The 13,217-nt window shown below is 38.7% G+C and overlaps 1 protein-coding gene across 1 annotated transcript; it reads right to left on the reverse strand.

The window, feature by feature from the left end:
* On the reverse strand, nt 9,512–11,701 carry LOC107605000. The gene is made up of 2 exons (XM_016306736.1): nt 10,747–11,701; nt 9,512–9,771 (listed from the first exon to the last, which is right to left on the reverse strand). The coding sequence occupies exons 1-2, from the start codon at nt 11,699–11,701 to the stop codon at nt 9,512–9,514; spliced, it is 1,215 nt and encodes a 404-aa protein (XP_016162222.1).

Consider the following 13,217-nt stretch of genomic DNA (forward strand, 5'->3'; position numbering starts at 1 on the left):
CCTGGCGTTTAACTCCAGAAATAGCTTAGGCACATGTAAAGCTCAAGTCTCAGTCCCAGCACACACCAAGTGGGCCCCGGAAGTGGATTTCTGCACTATCTATCATAGTTTACTCATTTTTTGTAAACCTAGGTTACTAGTTTAGTATTTAAACAACTTTTAGAGATTTATTTTGTATCTCATGACATTTTCACGTTTCATATTGTATTTCTGACGGCATGAGTCTCTAAACCCCATGATTGGGGGTTAGGAGCTCTGCTGTGTCTCGATGAATTAATGCAATTACTTCTGTTTTCTATTCAAACACGCTTGTTTCTATTCTAAGATATTCACTCGTACTTAACCATGATGAATGTGATGATCTGTGACACTCATCATCATTCTCAACCTATGAACGCGTGCCTGACAACCACTTCTGTTCTACCTTAGATTGAGTGTGTATCTCTTAGCCTCTTGATTCATGATCAGAGTCTTCATGGTATAGGCTAGAATTATTGGCGGCCATTCCTGAGATCCGGAAAGTCTAAACCTTGTCTGTGGTATTTCAAGTAGGATCAGGGAAGGGGTGACTGTGACGAGCTTCAAACTCACGATTGTTAGGCGTAGTGACAGATGCAAAAGAATCAACGGATTCTATTCCAACATGAGTGAGAACCGACAGATGATTAGCCGTGCGGTGACAGCGCATTTAGACCATTTTCACTGAGAGGATGGATGGTAGCCATTGACAACGGTGATCCACCAACATACAGCTTGCCATGGAAGGAGACCTGCGTGCGTGAGGAAGAAGACAGTAGGAAAGCAGAGATTCAAAAGGCAGAGCATCTCTAAAACCTCAATCTGTTCTCCATTACTGCATACAAGTACTATTTAATTTATGCTTTTTACTATTCATAAATATAATCACTCTTATTATTGATCTCCTGACTAAGAATTACAAAATAACCACAACTTGCTTCAAGCCGACAATCTCCGTGGGATCGACCCTTACTCACGTAAGGTATTACTTGGATGACCCAGTGCACTTGCTGGTTTGTTGTGCGGAATTGCAAAAGTGTGATTGTGATTTTGTGCACCAAGTTTTTGGCGCCGTTGCCGGGGATTGTTTGAGTTTGAACAACTAACGGTGAATCTTGTTGCTTAGATTAGGAAAATTTTGTCTTTTGGGTCAGAGTCTTTTATTTTCTTTTCAAAAATTTTTCAAAAATTTTATTTTTCTTTATTAATTTTTAGTTTTCTGTGAGTTTAGTGTCATGTTCTAAGTTTGGTGTCAATTGCATGCTTTTCTTTGTCTTTCAATTTTCGAATTGCATGTTCTTTGTTCATCCTTGATCCTCAAGTTGTTCTAGTCTATTTTCCTTGTTTGATCTTTGGTTTGTCTTGTTTTGTGTCTTTTCTTGTTTTTCTTGTACTTTTTCAAATTTTTAGTTTTCAAAAAATTTTTATTTATTAAATACCTTATTAAAACACGTTAAATTTATAGCTCAATTGGCTAGAGTATTGTGCTTATGGTAATTGGCTATTTTCTTTCTAAAATCTTTTCAAAAATAATTTTTCTTTGATTAAATCTTGTGTCAAGTTTTAAGTTTGGTGTTTCCTTGTTAGTTTTTATTTAATTTTCAAAAATTTATTTTTGATTTTCTAAAAGTTTTAAGTTTGGTGTTCTTTTTTTATGTTCTTGAGTCCTTTGAGTCTTTGAATTTTTGTTCTTCGTGTTCTTGTGAATCTTCAAGGTGTTCTTGAGTCTTTCTTGCGTTTTGATCTTAAAATTTTTATGTTTGGTGTTCCTTGGTGTTTTTTCTCCAAATTTTCGAAAATAAGGAGCATTAGATCTAAAAATTTTAAGTTTTGTGTCTTTTTATTATTTTTCTCTTTCCTCATTGAATTCAAAAATATCTTTTTCCTTTATTTTAATTGATTTTACGAATTTTCCTTTTAAAAATTCAGATTTTATTTTAAAATTTTTTATTTTATCTTATCTTAGTTTTAAAATTTCAAAATTCAAATCTTTTTCAAAAAAAATTATATCTTTTCAAAATCTTATCTTATCTTATTTCAAATTTCAAATTTCAACTTCCAAAATTCAAAATTCAAATTTCAAATTTCAAAATTAATTTTCAAATTTAAAATTTAAATTTCAAAACTTTTTAATTTAAATTCCTTATCTTCTCTTACCTAGCTTATCTTATCTTTTCTAATCTCAAATCTTAAAATCAAATCTTTTTCATATCTTTTCTTTTTTTATTTTATTTTATTTTCTTACAAGTATCTTTAATTTTAAGACATATCTTTTTCAAAATTTTCTAACCAATTTCTCTCACTTCATTTTTTTCGAAAATCCTCACCCACATCTTTTTCAAATCTTTTTAATTAATTAATTTAGTTTTTAATTTTCTTTTATTTCTTTTGCTTCAAATTTTCGAAATTATAGTCAATTTTTCATTTATTTTATTTTATTTTATTTTATTTTAATTTTGTTTTTTTAAAAAAATATTTTATTTGCAATCCGTATCATCTCCCTTTCTCCATCATGGACCTAAGTGAAAATGAACAGTCCAGAAGGACTCTGGGGTTATATGCTAACCCTACTACTGCTGCATATGGGAGTAGCATCTGTATACCTCCCATCAAAGCAAGAAGTTTTGAGCTAAATCCTCAGCTCATTGTCATGGTGCAGCAAAATTGCCAGTATTTCGGTCTTTCACAGGAAGAACCTACTGAGTTTCTGGCGTAGTTCTTGCAAATTGCTGACACAGTGCGTGACAAAGAGGTAGATCAGGACGTATAGAGGTTGTTACTATTTCTGTTTGCTGTAAAAGATCAATCTAACAGGTGGTTAAATAATCAACCCACAGCAAGCATAAGGACATGGAAACAGTTATTAGACAAATTCCTGAATCAATATTTCCCTCCAAAAAGGATGACACAGCTAAGGCTAGACATCCAAGGCTTTAAACAAGAGGATAATCTTTATAATGCCTGGGAGAGGTACAGAGGGATGCTAAGGAAATGCCCCTCTAAAATGTTTTTAGAGTGGGTACAGTTAGACATCTTTTACTATGGGCTTACAGAAAAGGCCCAGATGTCTCTAGACCACTCAACTGGTGGGTCTATACACATGAGAAAGACAATTGAAGAGGCTCAAGAGCTCATTGATACGGTTGCTAGAAATCAATATCTATACTTGAGTAGTGAGTCCTCCATGAAGGAAGAAGCTAAAGCAGTATCCACTGAACTTAGTCCTCAGGAACAAGTTGTTGAACTCAATCAGCAACTATCTTCTATAACAAGGCAGTTAGCAGAAGTTAAGGAGATGCTACAAAAAACAAAAATGCTAACAAGGATATGAAATCACAATTGAATCAGACAAAACAGCAGTTATCAAAACAGATAACAGAGGAGTGCCAAGCAGTTCAATTAAGAAGTGGAAAAACATTAAATACCTCAACTCAAAGCAGCAGAAAGCCAAGAAAAGAATAGCTGATAGAGGATGAGAAACCTGCTACCCAAAATTCCTCTGAGGACAGTAAGAGCCCAGAGAGGAATAAGTCTGGCGTTCAAACGCCAGAAATGAGTGAGAATCTGGCATTCAACGCCCAATCCATGTTCAGTTCTGGCGTTCAAACGCCAGTAAGGGATCAGACACCAGCAAGTGCTGATAATAACTCCCTCAAGAAGGCTTCTTAACCTGCCTCTATAGGAAATAAACCAGCAGCAACTAAGGTTGAAGAATATAAAGCCAAAATGCCTTATCCTCAGAAACTCCGCCAAGCGGAGCAGGATAAGTAATTTGCCCGCTTTGCAGACTATCTCAGGACTCTTGAAATAAAGATTCCGTTTGCAGAGGTACTTGAGCAAATACCCTCTTATGCCAAGTTCATGAAAGAGATCTTGAGTCATAAGAAGGATTGGAGAGAAACTGAAAGAGTTCTCCTCACTGAAGAATGCAGTGCAGTCATTCTGAAAATCTTCCTAGAAAAGCTTAAAGATCCCGGGAGCTTTATGATACCATGCATATTAGAGGGAAATTGCACCAAGATAGCTTTATGTGATCTTGGGGCAAGCATCAACCTAATACTTGCATCCACTATCAGAAAGCTTGGTTTAACTGAAGAAGTCAAACCAACCCGGATATGTCTCCAACTTGCTGATGGCTCCATTAAATATCCATCAGGCATAATTGAGGACATGATTGTCAAGGTTGGGCCATTTGCCTTCCCTACTGACTTTGTAGTGCTGGAAATGAAGAAGCACAAGAGTGCAACTCTCATTCTAGGAAGACCATTCCTAGCAACTGGACGAACCCTCATTGACGTCCAAAGAGGGGGGATAACTCTGAGAGTCAATGAGGATGAGTTTAAGTTGAATGTTGTCAAAGCTATGCAACATCCAGACACATCAGAAGACTGCCTGAGCGTTAATATTATTGACTCCCTGGTGGAAGAGGTCAATATGACTGAGAGTCTCAAATCAGAGCTAGAGGATATTTTTAAAGATGTTCAGCCTGATTTGGAGGAACCAGAGGAAATAAAAGAACCACTAAAAACTCCTCAGAAATAGGAGAAACCTCCTAAACCCGAGCTCAAACCACTACCACCATCCCTAAAATATGCATTTCTGGGAGAAGGTGACACTTTTTCTGTAATCATAAGCTCTGCTTTAGAGCCACAGGAAGAGAAAGCACTAATTCAGCTGCTAAAGACACACAAGACAGCTCTTGGGTGGTCCATAAGTGATCTTAAGGGCATTAGCCCAGCCAGATGCATGCACAAGATCCTATTGGAGGATGATGCTAAGCCAGTGGTTCAACCACAGAGGTGGCTAAATCCCGCCATGAAGGAGGTGGTGCAGAAAGAGGTCACTAAATTACTAGAGGCTGTGATTATTTATCCTATTTCTGATAGCCCCTGGGTGAGCCCTGTCCATGTTGTCCCTAAGAAGGGAGGTATGACAATGGTTCCTACAAGAACAGTTACAGGGTGGCGTATGTGTATTGACTACAGAAGGCTCAATACAGCCCCTAGGAAGAATCACTTTCCTTTACATTCATAGACCAGATGCTAGAGAGACTAGCAGGTCATGAATACTACTGCTTTTTGGATGGCTATTCAGGTTACAACCAAATTGCAGTAGATCCTCAGGACCAAGAGAAAACAGCATTCACATGTCCATTTGGAGTATTTGCATACAGAAGAATGCCTTTTGGTCTGTGCAATGCACCTGCAACCTTTCAGAGGTGCATGCTCTCTATCTTCTCTGATATGGTAGAGAAATTTCTGAAAGTCTTCATGGATGACTTCTCAGTATTTGGAGACTCATTTAGCTCCTGTCTTAACCATCTAGCACTTGTTCTGAAAAGATGCCAAGAGACTAACCTGGTTTTAAATTGGAAAAAATGTCACTTTATGGTGACTGAAGGAATTGTCCTTGGGCACAAAATTTTAAACAAGGGAATAAAGGTGGATCAAGCTAAGGTAGAGGTAATTGAAAAATTACCACCACCCACCAATGTTAAGGCAATCAGAAGCTTTTTGGGGCATGCATGATTCTATAGGAGGTTTATAAAGAATTTTTCAAAAATCGCAAAACCTCTGAGCAATCTGCTAGCTGCTGACACGCTATTTGTGTTTGACACAGAGTGTCTGCAGGCGTTTGAAACTCTAAAAGCTAAGCTGGTCACAGCACCAGTTCTTTCTGCACCAGATTGGACATTACCTTTGGAACTAATGTGTGATGTCAGTGACCATGCCATTGGTGCAGTATTGGGACAGAGGCATAGCTTCTCTCAATACAGAGTCAAACAAAACCCCCACATTCAAACTCTAAGTTTGGTGTTGGGAGGCCACAACCAAACTCTAAGTTTGGTGTTGAGAGGCCCCAACCCTGCTCTGATTATCTGTGAGGCTCCATGAGAGCTCACTGTCAAGCTATTGACATTAAAGAAGCGCTTGTTGGGAGGCAATCCAATGTTATTTAATTATATCTATTTATTTTCCATTGCTATCTTATGTTTTTTTTAGGTTGATGATCATGTAAAGTCACAAAAACAACTGAAAAATAAAAAATAGAATGAAAAACAGCATTAAAAACAGCTCACCCTGGAGGAAGAGCTTACTGGCATTTAAACGCCAGTAAGAAGCATCAGACTGGCGTTTAATGCCAGAAAGAAGCATTAAGTTGGTGTTTAACGCCAAGAAAGGGAGAAAATCTGGCGTTTAACGCCAGAAACAAGCAGCAGTCTGGCGTTAAACGCCAGGATTGCACACTAAGGACGTTTTTGCACGCCTCAATGGAGCAGGGATGATAAGTCCTTGACCCCTCAGGATCTGTGGACCCCACAGGATTTCCACCTGCCACACCTTTTCATACACACTTCCCCCACCCTTGGCAGAACCCACCACACATCTCCATCTCCTCCTTTCCTCCTTCTTTTGCTCGAGGACAAGCAAACATTTTAAGTTTGGTATGGAAAAAGCATTGCCTTTTTTTTGTTTTTCCATAACCACTAATGCCTCAAGGGATGCACTTTCCTGTACAAAACTATTGGGAGCAGATCAACACCTCCCTAGGAGAATTAAGTTCCAACATGGGACAACTAAGGATGGAGCACCAAGAGCATTCCATCCTCTTCCATGAAATTAGAGAAGATCAAAGAGCTATGAGGGAGGAGCAACAAAGGCAAGGAAGAGACATAGAGGAGCTCAAGAGCACTATTGGTTCTTCAAAAGGAAGAAGATGCCACCCTCACTAAGGTGGACCCATTCCTTAATCTCCTTGTCTATTTATTTTTTCTGTTTTCATTCTCTATGCTTTATTTATGTTTGTGTCTTCATTACATGATCATTAGTATCTAGTGTCTATGTCTTAAAGCTATGAATGTCCTATGAATCCATCACCTTTCTTAAATGAAAAATGTTTTAATTACAAAAGAACAAGAAGTACATGATTTCGATCATCCTTGAAACTAGTTTAATTATTTTGATGTGGTGACAATACTTTTTGTTTTCTGAATGAATGCTTGAACAGTGCATATGTCTTTTGAATTTGTTGTTTATGAATGTTAAAATTGTTGGCTCTTGAAAGAATGATGAAAAGGAGACATTATTTGATAATCTGAAAAATCATAAAAATGATTCTTGAAGCAAGAAAAAGCAGTGAATACAAAAGCATGCGAAGAAAAAAGAAAAGAAAATGGCAAAAAAAAGAGAAAAAGAAAAAGTAAGCAGAAAAAGCCAAAAGCTCTTTAAACCAAAAGGCAAGAGCAAAAAGCCAATAGCCCTTAAAACCAAAAGGCAAGGGTAATAAAAAGGATCCAAGGCTTTGAGCATCAGTGGATAGGAGGGCCTAAAGGAATAAAATCCGGCCTAAACGGCTAAACCAAGCTGTCCCTAACCATGTGCTTGTGGCGTGAAGGTGTCAAGTGAAAACTTGAGACTGAGCGGTTAAAGTCAAGGTCCAAAGCAAAAAAGAAAAGAGTGTGCTTAAGAACCCTGGACACCTCTAATTGGGGACTTTAGCAAAGCTGAGTCACAATCTGAAAAGGTTCACCCAGTTATGTGTCTGTGGCATGTATGTATCCGGTGGTAATACTGGAAAACAAAGTGCTTAGGGCCACGGCCACGACTCATAAAGTAGCTGTGTTCAAGAATCAACATACTGAACTAGGAGAATCAATAACACTATCTGAATTCTGAGTTCCTATAGATGCCAATCATTCTGAACCTCAATGGATAAAGTAAGATGCCAAAACTATTCAAGAGGGAAGAAGCTACTAGTCCCGCTCATCTGATTGGAGCTAAGTTTCATTGATATTTTGGAATTTATAGTATATTCTCTTCTTTTTATCCTATTTTATTTTCATTTGTTTGGGGACAAGCAACAATTTAAGTTTGGTGTTGTGATGAGCAGATAATTTATACGCTTTTTGGCAGTGTTTTTACATAGTTTTTAGTATGATTTGATTAGTTTTTAGTATATTTTTATTAGTTTTTAAATAAAAATCACATTTCTGGACTTTACTATGAGCTTGTGTATTTTTCTGTGATTTCAGGTAATTTCTGGCTGAAATTGAGGGATCTGAGCAAAATCTGATTCAGAGGCTGAAAAAGGACTGCAGATGCTGTTGGATTCTGACCTCCCTCCACTCGAAATGGATTTTCTGGAGCTACAGAAGTTCAAATGGCACGCTCTTAATTGCGTTGGAAAGCAGACATCCAGGGCTTTCCAGCAATATATAATAGTCCATACTTTGCCCGAGTTTAGATGACGCAAACTGGCATTCAACGCCAGTTCTCTGCCCTATTCTGGCGTTAAACGCCAGAAACAGGTTACAAATTGGAGTTAAACGCCCAAAACAGGTTACAACCTGGCGTTTAACTCCAGAAACAGCCTAGGCACGTGTTAAGCTCAAGTCTCAGCCCCAGCACACACCAAGTGGGCCCCGGAAGTGGATTTCTACACTATCTATCATAGTTTACTCATTTTCTGTAAACCTAGGTTACTAGTTTAGTATTTAAACAAATTCTAGAGATTTATTTTGTATCTCATGACATTTTCACGTTTCATATTGTATTTCTGACAGCATGAGTCTCTAAACCCCATGATTGGGGGTGAGGAGCTCTGCTGTGTCTCGATGAATTAATGCAATTACTTCTGTTTTCTATTCAAACACGCTTGTTTCTATTCTAAGATATTCACTCGTACTTAACCATGATGAATGTGATGATCCGTGACACACATCATCATTCTCAACCTATGAACGCGTGCCTGACAACCACTTACGTTCTACCTTAGATTGAGTGTGTATCTCTTAGCCTCTTGGTTCATGATCAGAGTCTTCGTGGTATAGGCTAGAATTATTGGCGGCCATTCCTGAGATCTAGAAAGTCTAAACCTTGTCTGTGGTATTCCGAGTAGGATCAAGGAAAGGATGACTGTGACGAGCTTCAAACTCACGATTATTAGGCGTAGTGACAGACGCAAAAGAATCAACGGATTCTATTCCAACATGAGTGAGAACCGACAGATGATTAGCCGTGCGGTGACAGCGCATTTGGACCATTTTCACTGAGAGGATGGATGGTAGTCATTGACAACGGTGATCCACCAACATACAGCTTGCCATGGAAGGAGACCTGCGTACGTGAGGAAGAAGACAGTAGAAAAGCAGAGATTCAGAAGGCAGAGCATCTCTAAAACCTCAATCTGTTCTCCATTACTGCATACAAGTACTATTTAATTTATGCTTTTTACTATTCATAAATATCATCACTCTTATTATTGATCTCTTGACTAAGAATTACAAAATAACCATAGCTTGCTTCAAGCCGACAATCTCCGTGGGATCGACCCTTACTCACGTAAGGTATTACTTGGACGACCCAGTGCACTTGCTGGTTAGTTGTGCGGAATTGCAAAAGTGTGATTGTGATTTTGTGCACCATGCAGCAAGTGTCCCTGTTAACTATTGGACTTCCTTGATTGTTTGCGGGCTCGCCATATCCAAGACAGCTCAGCATTTTTCTGGATTGGCTTCTATTCCGCGGTTGGTGAGCATGAAACCGAGGAATTTGCCTCCTTGTACGCCATAGGCACATTTCTCAAGATTAAGCTGCATATTATATTTTCGGATTTGGTTGAATATTTCTGTAAGGTCGTCAAGATGATTGTTGCCGAGCTTTGTTTTGGATACCATGTCGTCAACATAAACTTTGAGGTTTCTGCCGATCTGTGCTGCAAATACCTTGTCCATAAGGCGTTGGTATGTTGCTCCTGCATTTTTAAGTCCAAATGGCATAACTTTATAGCAGTAATTTCCATATTTAGTAATAAATGCAGTCTTACTTTAATCAGATGGATGTATTAGGATCTGGTTATAGCCAGAATATGCATCCATGAAACTTGGTGTTTTATAACCTGAAGCATTGTTTACTAAGCAATCAATAAATGGTAAGGGATAGGAATCTTTTGGGAACGCTTTGTTGAGATCGGTGAAATCAACACACATGCGCCATTTACCGTTATGTTTCTTTACCATGACGACGTTTGCCAGCCATGTTATGAATCTGATCTTTTTTATGAAGCCAGCACTGAGGAGTTTCTTAGTCTCTTGCTAAGAGGCTTGCTTTCTTTCGAGTCCTAGATTTTGCTTCTTCTCTGCTATAGGTCGGACAGAAGGGTCCAACGCCAGCTTATGAGAGATGATTGATGGGTCAATGCCAGGCATGTCTGCAGGTGTCCATGCAAATAAGTCGGCATTTTGTCGTAGGAATGATTGAAATGAGGCTTTCTCTTTCGAGCTTAGTGTAGTTCGTACATAAATGATTTTTTCCGAGCTATCTGCAAAATAGATTTTTTGTAAGTCCTCTGTTGGTGTTGGTCTTTCGAGAACGTCTGCCCTTGTATTAAGGTCGGCAAAAACTGGGAGGTTGTCTTGACTGCTGATGTTGTGTATATGTGCATTTATACTTCGGTGGGGTATTTTGAGACTATTGTTATAACATTGTCTGGCGTCATGGGTGTTACTGTGAATTGTTGCAATAGTATCATCCTGTATAGGAAACTTAACACAATGATGAATTATGGAAACGATTGCACCGAAATTATTCAAGAAAGGTCGGCCAATTATCAAATTGTAAGGGCTAAAATAATCTACAACTAAATATTGAACATCTGAAGTTTTTTATAAAGGAGGCTCACCCAGTGTGGTTTGCAACTACACAGATCCCAAAACTGGTACTCATTCACCTGAAAATCTGACCAAATCTCCAGTGGAAGGTTGTAGTATGTTGTTACTTAGTTTCATCTTCTGGAATGTTGAATAGAAAAGAACGTTAGCACTACTCCCTGGATCCAGTAGTATTTGTTTGACCAAAAGATCTCCTAACTGGATGGAGATTACAATAGGGTCATCTAGATTTGTTGTAGTTGTATCGAAGTCGGAGGATTGAAACATCATCTGAGGAAAGCGAGAAAGCGTTTGAGGATTGTTTGGGCTGGCTTCTATCGATAACATAGCTCGGTAAGAACATTTCCTTGCCAGGCTTGTTGTGCCTCCACCTGCAAAACCTCCAAAAATATAGTTAATAATTCCTCTTGGTTGTTCAGGATGACTTGTGCTCGCCCTTTCTTTGTCTCGGTTGTGCTGTCCTACCGAGGTATGGTCGCCAGAGGAAGGGGAACGATGTTGTATATGGCTGCCAATGTATTTATCAAGATGGCCTTGCCAAGCTAGTCGCTCTAAGAGGTCTTTGGCGATGACACATTCATCAGTGGTATGTCCATGCTTCTGGTGAAAAGTGCAATACTTTGATTTGTCTACACCCTTTGAATATGGATAGTTGCCAACCTTCTGTGGAGGCTTGATCAATTTGGAATTTAAGATCTCCTTGATGATATCCTCGCACTTTATTTTGAACTGAGTATAGGATTCATAACGAGGGAATTGTTTAAAACTTTTCTTACTATCCCGTGGTTTATCTTCTTCTTTGTACCAGGATTTTTCTATTTTTCGAGCTTGTCGGGGTTCTTCAATGTCAATCTGACCTTTTGCCTTTTCATAGAACTTGGCCAAAGTTTTTGGTTTGGCGACAGCAATAGCCTCTTGGAATTTTCCTGGTCGGAGTCCGCTTTTGATGGTGTGTAAATGCACCTCGGGGTGGAGGTCGGGTATGCTCATAGCCACCTTTGTGAAGCGAGTCATGTAGTCTTTAAGGCTTTCGTTCTAACCTTGTTTGATTGTGTTTAGGTAGTTGGAGTCGTACAGGTAGATAGCTGATCTAGCAAAATGCTCATCGAATAGCTTTGATAGGTCTCGAAAATGAGAAATAGAATCTGCAAGCAAAGAATAAAACCAATCAAGTGCAGGACCGTCTAGATAAGATGGAAAACAACGACATAAAACTTTATCTGATACACCGTTTACTATCATTATGGATTTGAAATTCTTGATATATTTCTTCAGATCTCCTAAACCATCGTAAGGGATTAATGTAGTCGGTAAGGTGAACCTTCTGGAAAGCTCGAAATTCATCACCTCGGCCATGAATGGTCCAATAGAATTGTCGGGCTCAACGTTTTCATTTTCTGGCAGAGCTTCTTCATTTTTTTGAGGTCGACCTTCTTAATTTTGAGCGGATTCGGATACGTGTGTTAGGCCAGATTGGTGTTCTTTTGTTCGTTCTTGACGAGGATCATTGTTTTTTATCTTAGCATTATTTAGCTCGGCAATTTGGTTTGCCATTATTTGATTCTCTTTCGCATGCGCTGGTTGGCTTGTTGCAACTCAGATACCATCCGGAGAAGCTCGAACAGTATAGGTGGAGGGAAATCAGCCATGGGCGAATGTAGAGGCCGATGAAAAAGAAAAGAATTATGTCTTCGGCCCCACGGTGGGCGCCAATTGTTCTTGTGTGAATAACCTGGATGTAACATCGGCTATGAGAGTCAACGCCGAGCTATTGCCTTTAGCACCGAGCTGTAGGCTAGGAGGATCCGAGCTCTTTGTCCAGGAAGATGTCACGTTGTGGAGAATACAAACAAACAAAGGGGGAGTGTACCTGTAAAGGCACTCTGATGCTTAAGTTAGTATCGTGAAATCAGTATATCCTTTGAGGATAAAATACCATACCTTTATATGTGAGGTGAAATAGGTCAGTTACGTTTCTGTTGATCATCTGAATTAAAGAGCAATTATTAGGTTTTAATAAGTGATAATGCCTGGTCAGACGTTTTTATTCCAAGATGTAATCCGTTGATTCTAACTGTAACGTATAACGCCGAGTTATAACGCAGAGTCCCAAGTTATAACGTAAAGTGCCGAGTTATGGTATATGATACCGAGTTATGACATCGGATTTGGAATGGCCGTATCACTATGTAATTTGTGTTATTGAAATTTGAAATCTAAAAACGAAAACCATAAAAAATGTAGTTTTAGTGTAATACAGATAATCTAGAAATCAGTTCTTGTGTTGCCGCCTCCCACTCTCTGAACCAGCATAGGGATCAATAATAACATTGATAACGGCCGATTTCTGAGCTGAGAAGGATTCTGAAGGAATAGGCTTCAATTCATCAGGTGTCCCAACAAGATAGCCCTTTCCATCAAAAGCTTCAATCAAAGCATGGTAGCTTGCTTTTGGCAATACATGCTACAAAGCTAGCATACATAGTTTGTTAACTATATAGGACACACTCCAACTTTCTTTTCTTTCCTT

The sequence above is a fragment of the Arachis ipaensis genome, chromosome B01, assembly GCF_000816755.2.
Source record: "Arachis ipaensis cultivar K30076 chromosome B01, Araip1.1, whole genome shotgun sequence".
Taxonomy (NCBI): domain Eukaryota; kingdom Viridiplantae; phylum Streptophyta; class Magnoliopsida; order Fabales; family Fabaceae; genus Arachis; species Arachis ipaensis.